A 21,046-nucleotide genomic window follows, 5' to 3' on the forward strand; every position below is an offset into this window, starting at 1 on the left:
ACAGACATCATAGGCTCCAGTACTAGTCCTGTTCTGTCTGTACAAAGACATACATGTGCTTCCTTTCTATGACTATACCATATTTATATCCACCTAAGTCTTTAGTGTATTCTGTTCCATGCTGCCCATAGAGAATTATGCATCTGTGAACCCTTGTCTCCAGTTCAGGTGCGGTTTGCAGTTAAGCTCCATTCACGTCAATGGAACTGAGTGGCAAAACCTGCACCCAAACTGGAGACGAGAGCGGTGCTTTCTCTGAAAGAAAGTGGCCATGTTCTTCTAATGCGGTTACCTTTTTAATCAAGTGGCTGGGCTGCACGAAGGATCCTTGTATTGTTCGTGCAGCCATGGAAAGTGCCAGCACGCATATGCATATATATCCATGCTGTCAGTTTCCACATCACGCAAACAGCTGTGTATGCTTACCTTCTGCACTGCTGTGTGATCTGGCCCTTCTGTCCTGCTCTTTAGCCCCACCTCTTAAAGCTGTCAATCTTTCTGGAGGTGGTGGCGACCTGAAGAGAGAGCGGAATGCCGGATCACACAGCAGCGCACTAGGTTTGTTTACGATGCTAGTGTGATCTGAAAACTGACAGCACAGATATATACATACCCATCCTGTCAATTTGCTATTGGCTGTACATCTCCTGTATATACAGCGGCCAATAGCGATGGATTTTGCTGCCCACAGAAAAAGATGAGATCAGCCGAGGATCGTTTGTTTTTCTGAATCTGGCTTGTGGGGTTGTGCTGCCCCTCTGTTCATTAGACCAGGGATGGGGAACCTCCGGCCCCTCAGCTGTTGCAAAACTACAATTCCCATCCTGCCCGGACAGCCAAAGCTTTGCTTCGGCTGTCCAGGCATGATGGGCATTGTAGTTTTGCAACAGCTGGATGGATGAAGGTTCCCCATCCCTACATTAGACCGCCTGAAATCCATAGATTTACTGTGTTATAGACCGGGAAAGGGTGAGAGCAGGCATTGTTACTAAATGGCTTTCTTGATACGTATAAAAGTCATTGTTATTTTTGTGTTATTGTTTGCATTGTAGGAGCCACCTGAAGATGATGCCAATATAATTGAAAAGATCCTGTCTTCAAGAGTAGTCCAGAAAGAGGTTAGCTGCTGTCTGTAGCAAGATTTCATTTTATGCATTAGAATTTTAGAAACACTTGTCACAATTAAAAAAAAAAATATTTAAAGAAATCAACAGGAGTTATGGCAATCAGTTTTTAAAAATTTTCTATGTTGAAAGCAACCTTTTACACATGACCACTAGGTGTCTCCCTTCCTGTGCTCCATGCTCCTTCACTGCTGATATTTGGACCAAACACAGGAAGTCCTGGCCCTTTGCGCTCACAGACATGGCTTGGTGTTGATTGACAGCCATTCCTGAGTGTGCAAGGAGCAGGACAAGTCTTTACTGTGCATGTGTACAGCTGCTGCGCGTCCACATTCAGTAGCAGAGAATCCTGGAGGTGCTCGCATTGTACGGTCAGCTCTCCTGTCACACAGCACCAAAACCTCTGTAACCACACAGTGACATTATACTGACTGATCTGTTACATAACACAGAGCATTGTCTCCTGGTAAGCTGCAGAGCTGATAATAGAATTAGTAATAGGTGATAATATAATTAGCCTAAGTTAGATGTATGGCCATGGGTGTATAAAACAGCCGTACTGCCCTTACCGACCTCGACTGGATGGCCAGACATGGATGTAGAATACATGTGATGCCGCTTCAGATTGGTCGCAATGAGTTTGTTACTAATAGTTATTTTAAGTCAACGCTTTGTAGATAAATGTGATTGTCCGAATTCTTTTCTTTTCAGTTTATTCCTGGAGGAATGTCATTGGAGGTGGAGGAATTCTATGTCAAGTATAGAAACTTGTAAGTCATGTGACTAATACATGTGATCTCAGACCATGACACCTGGAGGGGGCTGTTGTGATCTGTCGACTAGTCACAGCATTTACATTGATTGGGGGAGATTTATCAAGCTGATGTAAAGTAGACCTGGTTCAGTTGCCCCTAGCAACCAATCAGATTCCACCTTTCAATTTCCAAACAATCTGTGAGGAAAGAAAAGTGGAATCTGATTGGTTGCTAGGGGCAACTGAACCAGGTCTACTTTACATCAGGTTGACAAATTTCTCCCATTGTGTGTTGGGGTCTCGGGGATTCAGCGGACCCTGCTTTCTTTACTGCTGAAGCCCCTATTACACCGGGCGATTCAGAGGAGCAAAGAAGCGCCGACCTGCCAGGTCAGCGCTCACTTGTCCTCGTTCCCCGCTCGCAGCTGGCGCTATTACACACGTTGGCAGCGAACGGGTAATAGATGCATGATGCCGGCTGATCGTTGTTACACAAGACGATTATCGTCCGTAATGGCCAATAATCCAATAATTGCTTGGTGTAATAGGGGCTTAACACAGAGTGACTTGTCCGTACTAGTGGCCTTGACTGTTACTACAGCTCAGGTGTATTGAAGGGGTACTCCAGCTATTTTTTTTTTTTGTAGAAAGGTATATAGATTTGTAAATTACTTTTATTAAAAAAAAAAATCTCCATTCTTCCAGTACCTCTCAGCTGCTGTGTGTCCTGCAGGAAGTGGTGTATTCTTTACAGTCTGACACAGTGCTCTCTGCTGCCACCTCTGTCCATGTCAGGAACTGTCCAGAACAGGAGAGGTTTTCTATGAGGATTTGCTGCTGCTCTGGACAGTTCCTGACATGGACAGAGGTGGCAGCAGAGAGCACTGTGTCAGACTGGAAAGAATACACCACTTTCTGCAGGACATACAGCAGCTGATAAGTACTGGAAGAATGGAGATTTTTTAAATAGAAGTTAATTACACATCTATATAACTTTTTGTTACCAGGTGGTTTTTTGCCTGTACGTTGACATGTTCCAGGTGTACAGAGACCCTTAGCATGCCTAACTATCCTGTGTATGTACTGTCAGGGCTGCTACACCAGTGACTTACCTGCAGGCAGAGTGCCGGACTTCCCTTTGTTTTTGCTCTGTACCCGGTTCAGCCAATCAGTTGCCCTCAGTCACACAGGTTTCGGGGGTGAGCTGCATGTAGTGGAGGAGGTGTGACCTCTAGCATGCCCATTTGTTTGACTCCTGACCACAGGCTGTCAGTGCAGAAGCAGCATTGGTGCAGCTCTCCCCATTGAAATCTTTGTGTGCTGCCTTCTTGGTTCCTCTATAACTTTCCTAGAATCCATTGAGCCGGTTCTCCGCCTGGTTACAGTGGCGGTCTATGAATTACGCATCTCTGTGTGAGACGGCCATTGTACTGCTTGCGTCCTGATGGCTCCCTTATCCTCTCACTCTCAGTTCCTACCTCCACTGTAAGTGGGCAACGCTAGAAGATCTCGAAAAGGATCCAAGGATCCAGCAGAAAATCAAGAGGTTCCGAAACAAGCAAGCCCAGATGAAGCATATATTCACAGAGGTTGGTGTGAAGTACCCACAATGCATCATGTTACTCTTATATTGGCCGCCTGCTTCTCTCTTTCTATCCACTGTGCATAGCCTTTTCTTTCTCCAGTTCTTCTCCTCTATCTTGGCCGCTGTTATATTGGTCTCGGGCCTGTCTGATAATTTACTGCTCACTCTACATTATAGGATCTATATTGATCCATTTACTATGCGATCCTATTGACTTGACCTGGTTTCACTCTTTCTTTCCTGGTAAGAAGATATCCTGCAAGGGGGGGGGGTTGTCTACAGAGGGGAGATTACCTGCAGGGGAGGGGGTTTACTGCAGGGGGATTGCCTATGGGGGGAGGGGATATACCTACAGGGGGATTGCCTATGGGGGGAGGGGATATACCTACAGGGGGATTGCCTATAGGGAAGGGGTATACCTACAGGGGGGTTGCCTGTGGGGCAAGGGGTATACCTACAGGGGGATTGCCTATAGGGGAAGGGGTATACCTACAGGGGGATTGCCTATAGGGGAAGGGGTATACCTACAGGGGGATTGCCTATAGGTGAAGAGGTATACCTACAGGGGGGGTTGCCTATAGGGAATGGGTATACCTACAGGGGGATTGCCTATAGGGGAAGAGGTATGCCTACAGGGGGAATAGCCTAAAGAGTGGGTATTATGTACAGGAGGGGTTACCTACAGTGGGTGGGGGTATACCTACTGGGGGATTGCCTAAAGAATGGGGAATATGTACAGGGGGCACTACCTTCTGATTGGAGGGGGGCAGGTTACCTACAGGGAGATTGCCTATGGGGGAGGGGGTATACCTACAGGGGGATTATGTACAGGGAGATTGCCTATGGAGGAGGGAGTATACCTACAGGGGGATTGACTATGGTGGTGTTACCTACAGGGGATGCTTACTACAGGGAGATTGCCCATGGGGGAATACACTTTACTGGAGGTGGCTAAATACTAGGTGTGCTACCTACATAAGGGATGGCTACAAACAGGATTCTACTTCTGGGGGTAAGGGGGGGCTACCAACATGTCTGCACAGAGGATCCAGCTACTATATGGATGCATGGAGAGGGCAGATATTGGGCATTACTGCTTATCTGGGGCACCATTACTGTATGAAGCAATACAATACAATAATGTCTCAAACACTATTACCCCTTCATGATGAGGCCCAAAATGGCCTAAATGACCAGGCCAATTTTTATTTTTTTTTCTCCTCCTTGCTATCTTTATTCTTTACGTCAGTCCAAACACAATGATATCCAGGTTTACAGCTTTTATTAACTGTTTTTATTTTTTCACTTACGGGGCTGTATGGGGGGGTCATTGCACCACAATCTTTAGTTTTTATTAGCATCATATTTGTGTAGATCGCTTTTTATTAATTTTTCTTTATATATAATGTAACAAAAAAATCCGTAATCCTGGCGCTTTTCCTCCTCTTTTCCTGTACAGCGTTAACCATACGGGAATAGTAGTGTTATATTTTAATAGAGTGGGTAATTACGCATGCTACAATATATTTATTTTATTTAATTTTTTTTGTAAAATGGGAAAGGGGGTGATTTTAAACTTTTACTGGGAAAGGGGCTTTGGCATATTTTTAAAAACGTTTTTTTTTTTTTTAAACGGTGGGACTATTACATGCAGTCATTGGATTGCATATACTTTTCAATGCTATACCATTGCACACCATTGATCAGTATTATCGGCACTCTGCAAAAATTGGCGCTAGCAAAAAAGAAATAAAAATAAAATAAGATTTAAATTGTAAATCGTTTAGGATGTTAAAGTGGAGATTTTATTTTTTGACCCTATCACCCAGCCCTAATAATAATGTGTATAAATGTGAACTGGAGAGAATGGAACGGCTGCACATCCCATCTATGGCTGATACTAATGCCGCTAGGCCTATATTAAAAATCAACACCAGAGTGTCTGTATATGAATTGATCAAGCCATATTGCCCCATGTACCACCGCGCAGGTCCTCTGGTCCACACGGGTCCCTACGCTAACTCCACTCCAATGTGTATAAATATATTGTATTAGGATGGTGCCAGGAATACAGTAATGTCTGACAGACGTATTCTTCACTTTTCTCCCTTAGCCAGATGAAGATATGTTTAATCCAGACTATGTGGAGGTGGACAGGATTTTAGAAGTTGCTCATACAAAGGACTCTGACACAGGAGAGGTAAGGAGACTTTTGTTCTTATTAGGTATACATGCATACTGGTAACAATAAATCTATTATGTAAGAATATAGGGGGAGATTTATCAAACATGGCGTAAAGTGAAACTGGCTCAGTTGCCCCTAGCAACCAATCAGATTCCACTTTTTATTCCTTGTTTTCTTCTATAGGAGGTGACGCATTACTTGGTGAAGTGGTGCTCACTGTCTTATGAAGAAAGCACCTGGGAGCTTGAGGAAGATGTTGATCCCGGCAAAGTCAAGGAGTTTGACGCCTTGCAAGTTTTCCCTGACATCAATGTGACGGTATAGTAATACAGACTTTACTCTTCAGTGGAATTAAGACCACGGTGCAATATGTTGTTTTCCACATGTAGGGTTCTCAGATAAAAGTTGATTTTTAAGTGGAAACTTTGGCTTTACTGGAGTCTGTTCTGGGTCCTGTATGTGCTTGTAAGTAGGTAAGGATAGTGACATAGAAGGGTTGGTGGGTAAGGATAGTGACATAGAAGGGTTGGTGGGTAAGGATAGTGACATAGAAGGGTTGGTAGGGAAGGATAGTGACATAGAAGAAGGGTTGGTAGGTAAGGATAGTGACATAGGAGAAGGTTTGGTAGGTAAGGATAGTGATATAGGAGAAGGTTTGGTAAGTAAGGATAGTGATATAGGAGAAGGTTTGGTGGGTAAGGATAGTGACATAGGAGAAGGTTTGGTAGGTAAGGATAGTGATATAGGAGAAGGTTTGGTAGGTAAGGATAGTGACATAGGAGGAGGGTTGGTAGGTAAGGATAGTGACATAGGAGAAGGTTTGGTAGGTAAGGATAGTGACATAGGAGAAGGTTTGGTAGGTAAGGATAGTGACATAGGAGGAGGGTTGGTAGGTAAGGATAGTGATATAGGAGAAGGTTTGATAGGTAAGGATAGTGACATAGGAGAAGGGTTGGTAGGTAATGATAGTGACATTTGAGAAGGTTTGGTAGGTAAGGATAGTGATATAGGAGAAGGTTTGGTAGGTAAGGATAGTGACATAGGAGAAGGGTTGGTAGGTAATGATAGTGACATTTGAGAAGGTTTGGTAGGTAAGGATAGTGATATAGGAGAAGGTTTGGTAGGTAAGGATAGTGACATAGGAGGAGGGTTGGTAGGTAAGGATAGTGATATAGGAGAAGGTTTGATAGGTAAGGATAGTGACATAGGAGAAGGGTTGGTAGGTAAGGATAGTGATATAGGGGAAGGTTTGGTAGGTAAGGATAGTGACATAGGAGAAGGGTTGGTAGGTAAGGATAGTGATATAGGGGAAGGTTTGGTAGGTAAGGATAGTGACATAGGAGAAGGATTGGTAGGTAAGGATAGTGATATAGGGAGAAGGTTTGGTAGGTAAGAATAGGGACATAGGAGAAGGATTGGTAGGTAAGGATAGTGATATAGGAGAAGGGTTGGTAGGTAAGGATAGTGATATAGAAGTTTTGGTGGGTAAGGTTAGGGACATAGGAGAAGGTGTGGTAGGTAAGGATAGTGACATAGGAGAAGGATTGGTAGATAAGGATAGTGACGTAGGAGAAGGTTTGGTAGGTAAGGATAGTGACGTAGGAGAAGGTTTGGTAGGTAAGGATAGTGACGTAGGAGAAGGTTTGGTAGGTAAGGATAGTGACATAGGAGAAGGGTTGGTAGGTAAGGATAGTGACGTAGGAGAAGGTTTGGTAGGTAAGGATAGTGACATAGGAGAAGGTTTGGTAGGTAAGGTGATGGGTAGTTTGGCTAGTTTTCATTGTTACCTAATGCGAAAACCATGACAATATTAATCAAACCCTTTTTGCCATGATTGCTGAGGATCCTCAGTTATATAAGCCTTCTGGATACGTCCTGTCCGGCCATTTTCCTCACATCGACAGAATTTATACTCTATATCTTCTTTTCTTTTGGATATAGGAGCGACCGTCTTCTGAAAGCTGGCAGAAGTTGGAGTGTTCTCGTATGTACAAAAATAATAACCAGCTAAGAGAGTACCAGCTGGAGGGCATGAACTGGCTTCTCTTCAACTGGTACAATAGGTAAGATTCATTACCCTAAAATGCTCTGGTCATGATGGGCTGCTGCTGGATTAGCATCGAGTTCCTTTTTTAATCCTGAAGTTCGGGTCTCCTTGGATACCAACAGGCAATGAGACCATAAAAATATAGATTTGTCAATTACTTCTATATAGAAATCTCATCTTCCAGTACTTATCAGCTGCTGTATGCCCTGCAGGAAGTGGTGTTTTCTCTCCAGTCTGACACAGTGCTCTCTGCTGCCACCTCTGTCCATGTCAGGAACTGTCCAGAGCAGCAGCAAATCCTCATAGAAAACCTCTCCTGCTCTGGACAGTTCCTGACATGGACAGAGGTGGTAGCAGAGAGCACTCTGTCAGACTGGAGAGAATACACCACTTTGTGCAGGACATACAGCAGCTAATAAGTACTGGAAATTTTTAAATAAGAAGACATTTACAAATCTGTATAACTTTCTTTCACCAGTTGATTTAAAAAAAAAAAAAATCTTTCTCCAGAGTACCCCTTTAACTTTATTATCCAGAAATTCTGATCTCCTTCTTTTGTTTGTGTAGGAAGAACTGTATTCTCGCAGATGAGATGGGCCTGGGTAAAACCATCCAGTCGATCACCTTTATCTCTGAGATTTTCTTCATGGGCATCCGAGGGCCTTTTCTTATCATCGCTCCGCTTTCCACCATCACAAACTGGGAGCGAGAGTTTCGCACATGGACTGAGATGAACGCCATTGTGTACCATGGGAGCCAGATCAGTCGGCAGATGATCCACCAGTATGAAATGTTCTACAGGGATGCTCAGGTTAGCTCCAGCCGGTGATCACATCGCACCCACCAGGACAATATGTGCTCAGTTCATTGTGTTTCAGCCGCCTTGGAATGTTGTATTTATTAAAGGGAACCCGTCACCATGAATATGCTCCCTAAGCTATCAGCATCATGCTATAGAGCAGAAGGAGCTGAGTGGATTGATATATATCTTTATGGGAAAAGATTCAGTTTAACTTGTAATTTATTGGGTGAAATTCCTGATGTTTCCATGATAAAGAGTCCAGTCCATAGAGTGACTCCGCCCACTGGACTCCTTATCACAGAATGAGCAGTGATTTCAATCAACATGTTACAATCTATACTGAATCTTTTCCCATAAAGTTATATATCAATCTGCTCAGCTCTTCCTGCTCTTTAACATGATGGTGGTAGATTAGAAGCATTGTCTCGATGACAGGTTTCCTTTAACCATTTCATGATATTTTGTTCCGTTTTCCTATAGGGAGCGCCTATTCCAGGAATCTTTAAGTTCCATGTAGTCATCACAACCTTTGAGATGATTCTAGCTGATTGTCCGGAACTGAAGAAAATCCGCTGGAGTTGTGTGATCATTGATGAAGCTCATCGGCTTAAGAACAAGAACTGCAAGCTTCTCGAAGGGCTTAAACTCATGCCACTGGTGAGCAATGAAAGATCTCTCAGGATCTGGCGGTGGTGTATATTATACTCAGTACCCACTAACCCCCTCACGTCAACCATACGGCTATATACGCTGCAAATGCTGATGCTGGGTGCAATAGGATTGTTTATAAACGCTCTTGGCTGTAATGTGTCACCGTTTCAGTGTGATCGTCCCTGCACACATAAGTGTCTCTGGAGCCGGGGATAATGGCAGGCAGCAGCTAGCTGTCATTAACCCCTTAATCAACATAATCTATAGCAATTACAGCATTTAAGGGAGTCAGTGACAGTGTGATTACACTGCGGGGGTCCCCATCAATTTCTTTGACAGGCAGGGGTATAATACTTACCTCTGTTCTGTCAGATTTCATAGAGTCTCATAGAGTCTGCTTGAGGCAGACTGTACGTGCAAAGCACCGCTCTTATTGATAAATGCTACGTAGTGGAGATGTAAGGATGGCACTCCGTGGGTTGTTGGTGCTTGATTATTTTTATATATATATATATATATATATATATATATATATATATATATATATATATATATATTGTAGAAAAAAACAGGCACTCACCAAGTAGATTTGCTCATTTATTCAGAGCAGTATGCATCAGTATTACACCAAATAAGCATTTGAGCCAGACATGGCCTTCATCAACTTTGACTGAGCCAAAGCTGAAGAAGTCTATGTCTGGTCGAAACACTTACTGTATCATTGATTTATACTGCACTGAATAAATGAGAAAATCTGGTGAGTGCCGAGTCTTCCTATACATAAAATGCTTTGTAATGGCATAGCATCAATCAGTATAAGCAATCTAATGATTGCTTGTAATAATCCCAGAGGGGACTTCAAAAGTGGTGGTGGTGGTGGTGGTGGGGAGTTCCTATTTTCACCACTATGACACCAATAAAAACTATAGATCATGGCGCAAGAAGTGACGATCCCAACCAGCCCCATAGGTGAAAAAATAAAAGTATTGTGACATTCATATTAGTTCAGCTGGAATATTATACACGGCACTAGTCAATGTGAATTTCAGTGTCTCGTCCTCTGTGTCTTTCAGGAACACAAGGTTCTCCTTACCGGCACCCCCCTCCAGAACTCGGTGGAGGAGTTGTACAGCCTGCTTAACTTTCTAGAACCAAATCAGTTTCCTTGTGAGAACACTTTCCTGGAGGAGTTTGGAGACCTAAAGACCGAGGAGCAAGTAAGTCGCACGTCTTGTATCATGCTGCGATGTCCGGTTCCATGTTCAGTTGGAATTAACATGCTTGGATCCATTGAATCGCTCTCTCGTTCTTACATAGAAAACCTCCAAAAATAAAAATCACTGCATTAAAATGAGGTTTTCTGGGAATTATGTCAGCCCGGTTTGTCATCTACCATTAATTTTGCTTTGTCTTTTATTTATTTTACGCCAAAGCCCCAGTTACGGATAATATTAGCCAGCAGTACTGGGTCTAGTTAGATGCAGAAACCACCTACTACCGACATCCCATTAATCACTGTAACAACTACTACTCTCTTCTCTCCAGAGACATAGGCAGTACATTGGCAGGGGACTGCATTAGATAGAGATATAGCTACAGGTATATGTGTGTGTATATGTATGTATGTGTGTGTGTGTGTGTGTATGTATATATATATATATATATATATATATATATATATATATATATATATATATATATATATATATGGGAAGACTCTCTTTTTAGTAGTTAAAGTGTCACTGTCGTTCAAATTTTTTTGCAGAAATTAATAGTACAGGCGATTTTAATAAACTTTGTAATTGGGTTTATTAGCTGAAAAAAAAACATTTTTATTATGAAAAATCAGTTTGAAGCTCTCCCCCTGTCTTCATAGTTTTCTATGGAGGAGGGGAGGGGTGGAGGGAGATGAGGCACCAAAACAGGACAACAAAGAGTTAATTTACAGCTACATCACCAGGCTATCTCCTCTGAGGTCAGCGCTGAATACCGGCTTTCACACAGTTCCCACTGTGTACTCATTTGTTCTCTGCTCTCTGCTGGCGACTAATCTCCCCCTCCCTTCTCCATAGGTTACATAGGGCCTGACTAATGTAAAAGAGTTGAGATTTCCTGATAATGAGCAGTGGATGAGAGAGAGGGGGGGGGAGGACCTGGGGAAAAAAAGTTTTCAAATCAGCTGGTGCCAGAAACTTATACAGATTTGTTAATTACTTTTATTTAAAAATCTCCAGTGTACCAGTACTTAACAACCGCTGTATATCCTGCAGGAAGTGGTGGACTCCTTCCAGTCTGACACAGTGCTCTCTGCTGCCACCTCTGTCCATGTCAGGAACTTTGCAGAGCAGGAGAGGTTTTCTATGGGGATTTGCTGCTGCTCTGGACAGTTCCTGACATAGACAGAGGTGGCAGCAGAGAGCAGTGTGTCAGACTGGAAACAATACACCACTTCCTGCAGGACATACAGCAGCTGATAAGTACCGGAAGACTGGAAATGAATACTCCCAGTAATAGATAAGTAGTATTCAGAGGATTATTGAATACAAGTTGTCTAACGTTATATTGAATTGAACTGATGCTAAAAGGCCACACCGGATCTATCACATTGCAGGTGAAAAAATTACAGTCTATCCTGAAGCCGATGATGCTAAGGAGATTAAAGGATGACGTGGAGAAGAACCTCGCTCCAAAGCAGGAAACCATCATAGAGGTGGAACTGACCAACATCCAGAAGAAGTATTACCGGGCAATCCTCGAGAAGAACTTTACATTCCTGGCCAAGGGGGCCAACCAGCACAACATGCCTAACCTCATCAACACTATGATGGAGCTGCGGAAGTGCTGCAACCACCCCTATCTCATCAATGGTCAGTATGTATTATGAGGCTATATACTGTACTGTGGGTGGGAGGATGTCTCTTACGTCTACAAGGCCGTGTTCTTCACATATGTTCTCCCATTTCTTAGGTGCCGAAGAGAAGATTCTAGAAGACTTTCGTAAGAATCACAGTCCTGACGCGTCCGATTTTCAGCTGCAAGCCATGATCCAAGCGGCCGGAAAGCTGGTACTGATCGATAAGCTATTGCCGAAGCTGATCGCCGGAGGACACAAGGTTCTGATCTTCTCCCAGATGGTGAGGTGTCTGGACATCCTGGAGGACTATCTCATTCAGAGGAGGTGAGGCAGGTTAGACACTGGCAAGCATTATAATGGTAGACTCAATTGTAGAGATGAGCGAACCTCAAGGGTGGACCAGAGTATAACGTATTTGATTATCGGTGGCTGAAGAAGTTTGATGTCGCCCTAGGGAGTCCTGGAAAACATGGAGACATACTATGGCTTCTGGCTGTATCCATATTTTCTAGGACTTTCTAGGGCTGCATCAAACTTCTCCATCCACTGATAATCAAATGCCGATCAATCGGAGATCATAGAGGAAAAACCTCCTTATAGGTCACCCATATACTAGGATTCACCTACAATGTCTTCATTTGACTTACAGGTACACATATGAACGAATAGATGGAAGAGTAAGGGGCAACCTCCGCCAAGCCGCCATCGATCGATTCTGTAAACCAGACTCTGATCGCTTTGTATTCCTGCTCTGTACTCGGGCAGGAGGCCTAGGGATCAACCTGACGGCTGCCGACACCTGCATCATCTTTGATTCCGACTGGAACCCTCAGAACGATCTACAGGTAACTTTATTACTCTTACCACGTAAATATATTTAAAGGGATACTCTGGGCTGGGGGGCTTTTTGCCTATGACCGGGCAGGAGGTGGATGAGGGCAATGACGTCCCCTTTATCTCCCCAGTTGCAGTACCGTGTCCCGGAACGCGCCGCTCCGGTCCGCGCTGCCCAGCTGCTTCCTGGTCTCTGACGAGTGCTTGAGATGTGACATTTCGAGTCCGCTCAGCCAGTCAGTGGCCGAGTCGGCCATAGGCAAAAAAGCCCCCCAGCCCGGAGTACCCCTTTAATGCTGTATTGCTTTTTAAAGTATCTGTTTTTATTTTTCCATTTGTATTAGGTTTACATAACCTCACATTAAAGAGGCACTGTCGCAAAAGTTTTTTTTTTTTGTGTTAAGAAATAGGGGTTGTGATTAAAGCTGTTTTGCACTATTATTATTATTATTTAAATTTTCTGTATTAAATCAGTGTTCTACATATGACCTCTAGGTGTCACTGTGCATGTGTACAGCTGCTAAACGTCCACATTCAGTAGCAGAGAAGCCTGGGGGTACTCGCATTGTACGGTCAGCTCTCCTGTCACACAGCACTGAAACCTCAGTAACCACAGAGTGACATTATACTGACTGAATTTTTACATAACAAAGAGCATTGTCTCATGATAAGCTGCAGAGCCGATAATAGAATTTGTAATAGGTAATACTATAATTAGCCTAAGTTATTGCCCTCAGCTAATATACAACCTGCATGATGGAAAGGTGTCTCTCCTTGTGTGAGCGGCAAAGGACGGAGACCTCCTGTGTTTGGTGTTTTTTTTTTTTTTTTTTTAATAAAGGAAAGACCAAATATCTGCTGAGCATGGAGCACAGGAAGGGAGACACCTAGTGGCCATATGTATAACACTGATTTAAACATAAAAATATAAGAAAAAAAAATAAACCAAGTATAATGCAAAACTTGATCACAACCCCTGTTGATTTACTTAAAAAGAAAAAAAAATAATATATATTATATATATATATATATATATATATATATATATATATATATATATATATATATGAAAAAAATATACAGATATATGGATCCTAACATCATAGTCTCCACTTAGCTTAAAAAAAAAGTTTTATTTTTTACATTGTACAGGCACAGGCTCGCTGTCATCGTATTGGGCAGAGCAAAGCTGTGAAGGTTTACCGTCTGATAACCAGGAATTCTTACGAGCGGGAAATGTTTGATAAGGCCAGTCTTAAGCTGGGACTAGACAAGGCTGTACTACAAGACATTAACAGAAAAGGCAACACCAACGGAGTAAGTCTGATGGACAGTAATGTGTGGTTTTGGATTTGTCAGTACGTCTGAGAGGGTCTAACATGTGCATTGAATTCAGGTGCAGCCGTTGTCTAAAATAGAGGTTGAAGATCTCCTTAGGAAAGGGGCGTATGGTGCGCTCATGGATGAGGAGGACGAAGGCTCCAAATTCTGTGAAGAAGACATTGATCAGATTCTACAGCGCAGAACACAAACCATCACCATCCAGTCTGAAGGAAAGGGCTCCACGTTCGCAAAGGTATTCGGCACGCATTATTTTAAAGGGACTTAAAGGGGTGGGGACACGAAGAATACTAGGAAAACAGAAGAACTGCATCCGGCTCCACAGGAATGGAAGTAAAAACTGTTTCTTTATTGGATCATTTTAAAATAAGTAAACACACATCCTCGACGCCAACGCGTTTCGGAAAAATAAACTTTCCTTAAAGGACAACTCCCACAAAATTTTTTTTTTGCTCATTTAACACACATTACACAGTTATATAACTTTGTAATGTGGTTAAATACCCGGCCTGGCCCCCTTCCCCCACTTTCGGACCCCCGACCCCCCGCCCGGAAGTTAAAGAATGTATACATTACCTATTACGATCGTCACGGTCCTCTTCTCCGGGGCGGCATCTGGTGACGACGACGTCAGAGCCGAGGGGCGGTCCGGGTCTTTTTCCTCCTCGGCGTCTTCATGCAAAGTGAATGGGGATGAAAAGGCTGCTGATGCACATGCGCACCAGCAGCCTTTTCATTGGCTGGAGCGCATCACATGGCTTCCAGCTTGCTCAGCCCTGATTGGCTGAGCTTGCTGGAAGCCATGTAATGCGCTCCAGCCAATGAAAAGGCTGCCGGTGCGCAAGCGCACTGGCAGCCTTTTCCATCCCCTGGACCCGGAAGTCGGAGACATCGCTGGACGGCGGCGACGGAGAGGCGGACGGCGGGCGAATCGAGTGGCGATCGTCACCGGAGAGATGGTGAGTATGGTGTCTGTGTGTGTCTGTTTTTTTTTTTGGGGGGGGGTCCCGCGGGAGTTGTCCTTTTAATCATGGCATATTGTGCATTTGAGATATACCTCCATTTATACACATGCTTCACCAATTTGGAAAAAGGAGGGAGGGGAAAAGAAACAGGAAATGAGCGTTATCAGACTATGCCCAGCTGTATAAAATCACTAGTATCACCAGTGAATACATAGAATAGTTACAAACATAGAACCATACATAACAAATAAATGAAAAATACAAACATGGCCCAATTTTCACAAAAAACAACCAAAATACCATAGAAACAATAACAGAAAATGTGTATATGAATGTATGACTTACTACTAGGTACATGGTATGGATATGACAGGCATTGCACATATATGTGAAAATGAAAAAGCAGATGAAAAACTAAATGGGGACTGGGAATAAATACGATCAGACAAAAATGAATAAATGAACTAATATATATACGCCAAATCATTTTTCTTGTTCAGACCCAGAGGTGTGCGGCAGTCCAATTCTAAAATCCAGTGTGCTTCTCTGAGTCTGACCTGGTACATCCAATCCCCTCCCCTCTGTGGTCTGTTGACTTTCTCTATTCCGGATACCAAAAGAGACGATACATCCCCTCCATGCTGTTCCACAAAATGTTTGGACAGACCCGATAGGGGGCGATGTAAATGCAGTCTCATGGCAGCCGAAATATCTCCCAGATGTTCTGATATTCTTTTCTTTAGTTTTCTAATGGTACATCCGACATATTGTAAATTGCATAAAGTGCAAGTTGCCAGATATACCAAATGGGTGTGTTTCACAATTAATGAGGGTGGAAATGTGATAGTGCCTTTTTGTGACACTAGATACAAAGTGTCTTTGAGCTGCCATATATTTACACGTTGCGCATCTGGGCAGGGAGCATCTAAAGCAACCCGTAGTGGAGAGCCAGTTTTTCTTAGGTTGCTCCCTCAGGACCGTAGGCGACAGAATATTGGCTAGCGATTGTATTGTATATGAGAGATATAGACTCCATAATGGGAGAGATTTATCAAACATGGTGTAAAGAGAAACTGGCCCAGTTGCCCCTAGCAACCAATCAGATTCCACCTTTCATTTTCCAAAGAGTCTGTGAGGAATGAAAAGTGGAATCTGACTGGTTGCTAGGGGCAACTGAGCCCGTCTCACTTTACACCATGTTTGATAAATCTCCCCCAATAATCCCACTAAGTGCTGCTCAGTTTCATGTCCTGTTGCCCTTGGTTACAGCCTGCCCGGCATCCACTATATTAGGTCACTCATACTCAATTTAATCCCAGTCACATGACTTGTCCCATTAGTACTGGCAGTTGGTTTTCACATCACTTGCAGCAAGAGGGATTGTGGGGAAGTGTCTGCACTGTTGTCTGGCAACCGCAGGGTCATAGTTCAGAGAGGAAACCAGGAAGTGATCAGATGCATAGGGAAGGAAATGGTACAGGGATGTAAGCTACTTTACTAAAAACAGCAGATTTGTTCACTTTTACAGGCAATTATTGTTGTTTGAACATTCATTCATAGTTATCGCTACAGGCTTCTAAATATGGCCGAACGTTCGTGTCTTCACCGTGGCGAGTGGCCAGGAAAGCTGCCATCATACAGCTCCGATGGCAGCTTATCCCTCTGAGAACAATAGGGTCAAACACTGAAAAACCATTATGCCTGACCCTTTTCTCTACCTACATAAGGGATGCGGAATCTGCGGCCCTCCAGCTGTTGCAAAACTACAACTTCCATGTTAATAGTTGTAGTTTTGCAACAGCAAAGAGCCGCAGATTCTCCATTGCTGACCCTACATCACCTGTCGGAGAGTTGGGAGGCAACCATGTACCTTAGTCAGTGGTAGCATGTCCGACCAACTTTTTTGTAAGTTTGTACTTTTGTTTTGTCAGTTTGGAGGTAGAGAAACAAAAGCATACACATACGCTCACGTATCTGTCCATTTGGCCGTTGCCTGTTCTTCATTGCCTCCTCCTTCCATAGGCCAGCTTCGTATCTTCCGGTAACAGGACGGACATCTCTTTGGACGACCCTAACTTTTGGCAGAAATGGGCAAAGATAGCAGAGCTGGACACAGATGCCAAAAACGAGAAGGTAATAGTCGCTTCGTATCATTGTGTCGCGCGCAGTCAGGGTGCGGCCGTTCACTACAACCGTCATTTCTGCACTTGTTCCATTGTTTAGGACAGTTTAGTCATCGACCGCCCTCGAGTAAGGAAGCAAACCAAACACTACAATTCGTTTGAGGACGATGAGTTGATGGAGTTCTCCGAGTTGGAGAGCGATACCGAGGAGCGTCCCACCAGGTCACGAAGATTGAATGACAAAACGCGGCGATATCTGCGGGCAGAGTGCTTTAGGGTAGAGAAGAACCTTCTCATATTTGGGTAAGTGGCTGCTGTAATAAAGGAGGGATAAGCGCAACTCAAGTCTAAATGTTCGGCATTTGATTACCGGTGGCTGAAGAAGTTGGATGCAGCCCTAGGGAGCCACTGGTAATCAAATACAAAGCAATTGCAGAAGGGCAATAAAAGTTAAAGGGAATGTCTCATCAGACAATGACTTATTGTATAAATAATGTTTTTATGTTACATATTTTTTAAGAATTTTTGGTGACTTTTTTTTTCTTTTAATTTTTTTCCATTTTTCTATCTATATTATGAAATAATTCTGCTATCTTTCAGTTTTCATTCTCACCACTGGGGCTAAAACTAAGCTGAGACTTCCTGTTGTGTCTGTGGTGATAAGAGGAGGCTGCTGTAAAGTGATCTGTTCAGCATTACAGCATCATGTGACACCAGGAGATAGAAGAGACAGTAGCAGCTCCCTGTGGAATGACCTCCTCAAAGGTCACAGAGAGCACTCAGTAATGTCTTACATTCATCTCAAGGGGACAGAGTCTGTATATTGTCGTCTATGTTCATGAGTTGTGCTGTAAAGCATGTCACTAAATGCTGTTAAGAACAGCCCAGAAAAAAATGGCAGCCCCCATAACAATGTACAAAAAGTGAAATAAATAAAATTTGAGTCATCAAATAAAATAATTAGATTAGAATTAAGGAACAAGTTTTAGTATCTGACTCCAATAATTAAAAGAAAATCTAGATGACACGTTTTCTTTAACCCTTGATGTCCTCATTATTTACAGTGATATATGTGCACAGAAACAAGCAGATATCAATTGCTAACTTTACAATCTGCAGTGTTAAACTAGTTTTTCAGCAGAAACATTACAAGTTGTTGCATTTTTTTTTCTTTTTTTTTTTAAATCACGTTAATTCTGCAGTTGGGGACGCTGGAAGGACATCCTCACGCTTGGCCGATTCAAGTGGCATTTGAATGAAAAAGACATGGAGATGATCTGCAGGGCTTTGCTGGTATACTGTGTCAAACATTACAAAGGAGATGAGAAGATCAAAAGCTTCATCTGGGACCTGATCACTCCCACTAAGGATGGATACAACCTGGCTCTGCAAAACCACTCCGGTAGGTTTAGATTTTATATATATATATATATATATATATATATATATATATGTATATATATATTTATATTTCTGTTTTTAAAGTGTACTTTTTGTGAATTTTTTTGTTAAAGAAATCAACAGGGATTGTGATCACAAGTAGTTTTTGCAATATACTCGCCTTATTTTTTTTCAATGTATAAATCAGTTAACATACATCCACTAGGTGTCTCCCTTCCTGCCAAACTGTGCTCCACGCTCCCTCCAATGCTGATATTTGGTCTTTTCTCCAATTTAAAAAAAAAAAAAAAAGGAAGGACCCCTGTCCGTCATGCAGGTTGAATATCGGCTGAGGGCAATAACTTAGGGCCCTATTCCACCAGACGATGATTGTTCGCATAGTCGTTAACGATAAACGATCCAAACGACCGCTATTACGAATGACCTGAAATCGTTCACCCATTTAAATGGAAAGATAATTGTTACTTATGATCGTTCTTGTGGTCGTCTTGTCGTCGCCATTGCGTTTGTCACTACTGCGAAAGACCGAACGACTTCTTATTCAATGCGAACGAGCAACGATAAAAATAGGTCCAGGTCTTATTAAACGATTGATTTCTCGTTCGATTGTTAGTCGTTAACTGCTATTCAACCGAGTGATTATTGTTTAGATTCCAACGATTTAACGATACTCTGAACGATAATCGTCCGGTATAATAGGGCCCTAAGGCTATTTATATTTTTAACTATTACTAATTGTATTATCAGCTCTGCAGCTTACCATGAGACAATGCTCTGTGTTATGTAACAGTTAAGTCAGTATAATGTCACTGTAAGGTTACAGAGGTTTTGGTGCTGTGTGACAGGAGAGCTGACCGTACAATGCGAGCACCCCAGGGATTCTCTGCTACTAACTGTGGAAGCGCAGCAGCTGTACATATGCACAGTGAAGACTTATCTCACTCCATGTGTGCTCAGAAATAGTTGTCAATCAATACCAAGTCCTTTATTTGGTCCTTTTTATTTATTTTTTGAACAGAGAAAAGACCAAATGTCAGCAAGGAGGGAGCATTGAGCACAGGAAGGGAGACACCTGGTGGCCATATGTATAATGTTGATTTAAACATAGAAAACTACATAAAAAGTACATTGCAAAACTGCTTGTTATCGCAACCCTTGTTGATGTCTTTACATTTATTTATTTTTGCCACATTGCCTCTTTAATCAGTCTGGCAGGTATGTGTGATGCTTTTCATAGCTCTGTATTTACCTCCCAATCATTGGTAGAAGAGATTACAAACTATAAACAGCTGTATTGCACATTGTAGCAGAGAGGAGTATGCAGCCGCTGCTGGTTTATTTACACAGGTGTAGTGTATTTGGCCTATGTATATTCTGTTTGTTGCAGGTTTGTCTGCGCCCGTCCCACGTGGTAGAAAAGGGAAGAAAATGAAGAACCAGATGTTGCTTCCAGAGATAAAGAATGCGGATTGGCTCGCTAGCTGCAACCCGGAGATTATATTGCATGATGACAGCTACAAAAAGCATCTGAAGCAGCACTGCAATAAGTGAGTGTAAGGCTATAGTGAATCCACATTAGTTTCTATGGGGATTTGCTGCTGCTCTGGACAGTTCCTGACATGGACAGAGGTGGCAGCAGAGAGCACTGTGTCAGACTGGAAAGAATACACCACTTGCTGCATGACATACAGCAGCTGATAAGTACTGGAAGATTTGATATTTTTTAATAGAAGTAAATTAGAAATCTCTGTCACTTTCTGGCACCAGTTGATTCGAAAGAAACAAAATTTTGGTGAACAACCCCTTTTAAAATCTAAACAAATTCATATAAAAAATAAAAACCTATCCAAGGCTCAACACATTTAATACTCCAAGGTTTACATGGCTGTCTATCTGCTTTGGTCGCTCCGGAGGCCCTAAAAAAACCATTCTTATTGACATTGTTAGCGTCAGTCAGATTTTTTATTTTTTTTTGTACAGTATGTCATTTTTATTGTATGTTACAAATAATGCTGTCTCTCGGCAGGGTACTTCTCCGGGTGCGTATGTTGTACTACCTCAAGGCAGAGGTGCTGGGAGATGCTGCTGCCAAGGCTTTGGACGGTGTAAATGTGAGGTGAGGTTCAAAGCAACGTCTGAACCATCATTTAGACATCAGAACATAAAAAGGTGGGGTTTTGAAGCCAATGTCAGGGGTGAGGATCATAAAGAGGATGGGAGTATATTGGAAAGTTTTTTGTTTTTTTTTTTAAAGGAGAAGGCCAGCAAAAAAAAAAAAAAAAAAAATATATATATATATATATATATATATATATATGAGGGGGGTACGGGAACTTCATATAGAATGTATACTTACCTACCTCAGTTCCCCCGTTGTGCT

General features: G+C 42.6%; 1 protein-coding gene across 1 annotated transcript in view; it reads left to right on the forward strand.

Annotated features, from left to right (window-relative positions):
- CHD6 (chromodomain helicase DNA binding protein 6) overlaps positions 1 to 21,046 on the forward strand; it is a 71,703-nt gene that overhangs the window by 34,195 nt on the left and 16,462 nt on the right. Inside the window, exons 6-24 of the mRNA XM_069953865.1 lie at positions 1,053 to 1,118; positions 1,836 to 1,894; positions 3,350 to 3,467; positions 5,577 to 5,663; positions 5,832 to 5,966; positions 7,590 to 7,711; positions 8,263 to 8,506; positions 8,978 to 9,154; positions 10,222 to 10,365; positions 11,760 to 12,015; positions 12,116 to 12,326; positions 12,652 to 12,847; positions 13,989 to 14,153; positions 14,233 to 14,412; positions 17,165 to 17,275; positions 17,366 to 17,568; positions 18,468 to 18,667; positions 20,054 to 20,213; positions 20,693 to 20,782. Coding sequence (XP_069809966.1) covers positions 1,053 to 1,118; positions 1,836 to 1,894; positions 3,350 to 3,467; positions 5,577 to 5,663; positions 5,832 to 5,966; positions 7,590 to 7,711; positions 8,263 to 8,506; positions 8,978 to 9,154; positions 10,222 to 10,365; positions 11,760 to 12,015; positions 12,116 to 12,326; positions 12,652 to 12,847; positions 13,989 to 14,153; positions 14,233 to 14,412; positions 17,165 to 17,275; positions 17,366 to 17,568; positions 18,468 to 18,667; positions 20,054 to 20,213; positions 20,693 to 20,782 — 2,924 coding nt within the window. The remainder of the gene's footprint in view (positions 1 to 1,052; positions 1,119 to 1,835; positions 1,895 to 3,349; positions 3,468 to 5,576; positions 5,664 to 5,831; positions 5,967 to 7,589; positions 7,712 to 8,262; positions 8,507 to 8,977; positions 9,155 to 10,221; positions 10,366 to 11,759; positions 12,016 to 12,115; positions 12,327 to 12,651; positions 12,848 to 13,988; positions 14,154 to 14,232; positions 14,413 to 17,164; positions 17,276 to 17,365; positions 17,569 to 18,467; positions 18,668 to 20,053; positions 20,214 to 20,692; positions 20,783 to 21,046) is intronic.

This window comes from Dendropsophus ebraccatus, chromosome 14, assembly GCF_027789765.1.
Source record: "Dendropsophus ebraccatus isolate aDenEbr1 chromosome 14, aDenEbr1.pat, whole genome shotgun sequence".
Classification (NCBI taxonomy): domain Eukaryota; kingdom Metazoa; phylum Chordata; class Amphibia; order Anura; family Hylidae; genus Dendropsophus; species Dendropsophus ebraccatus.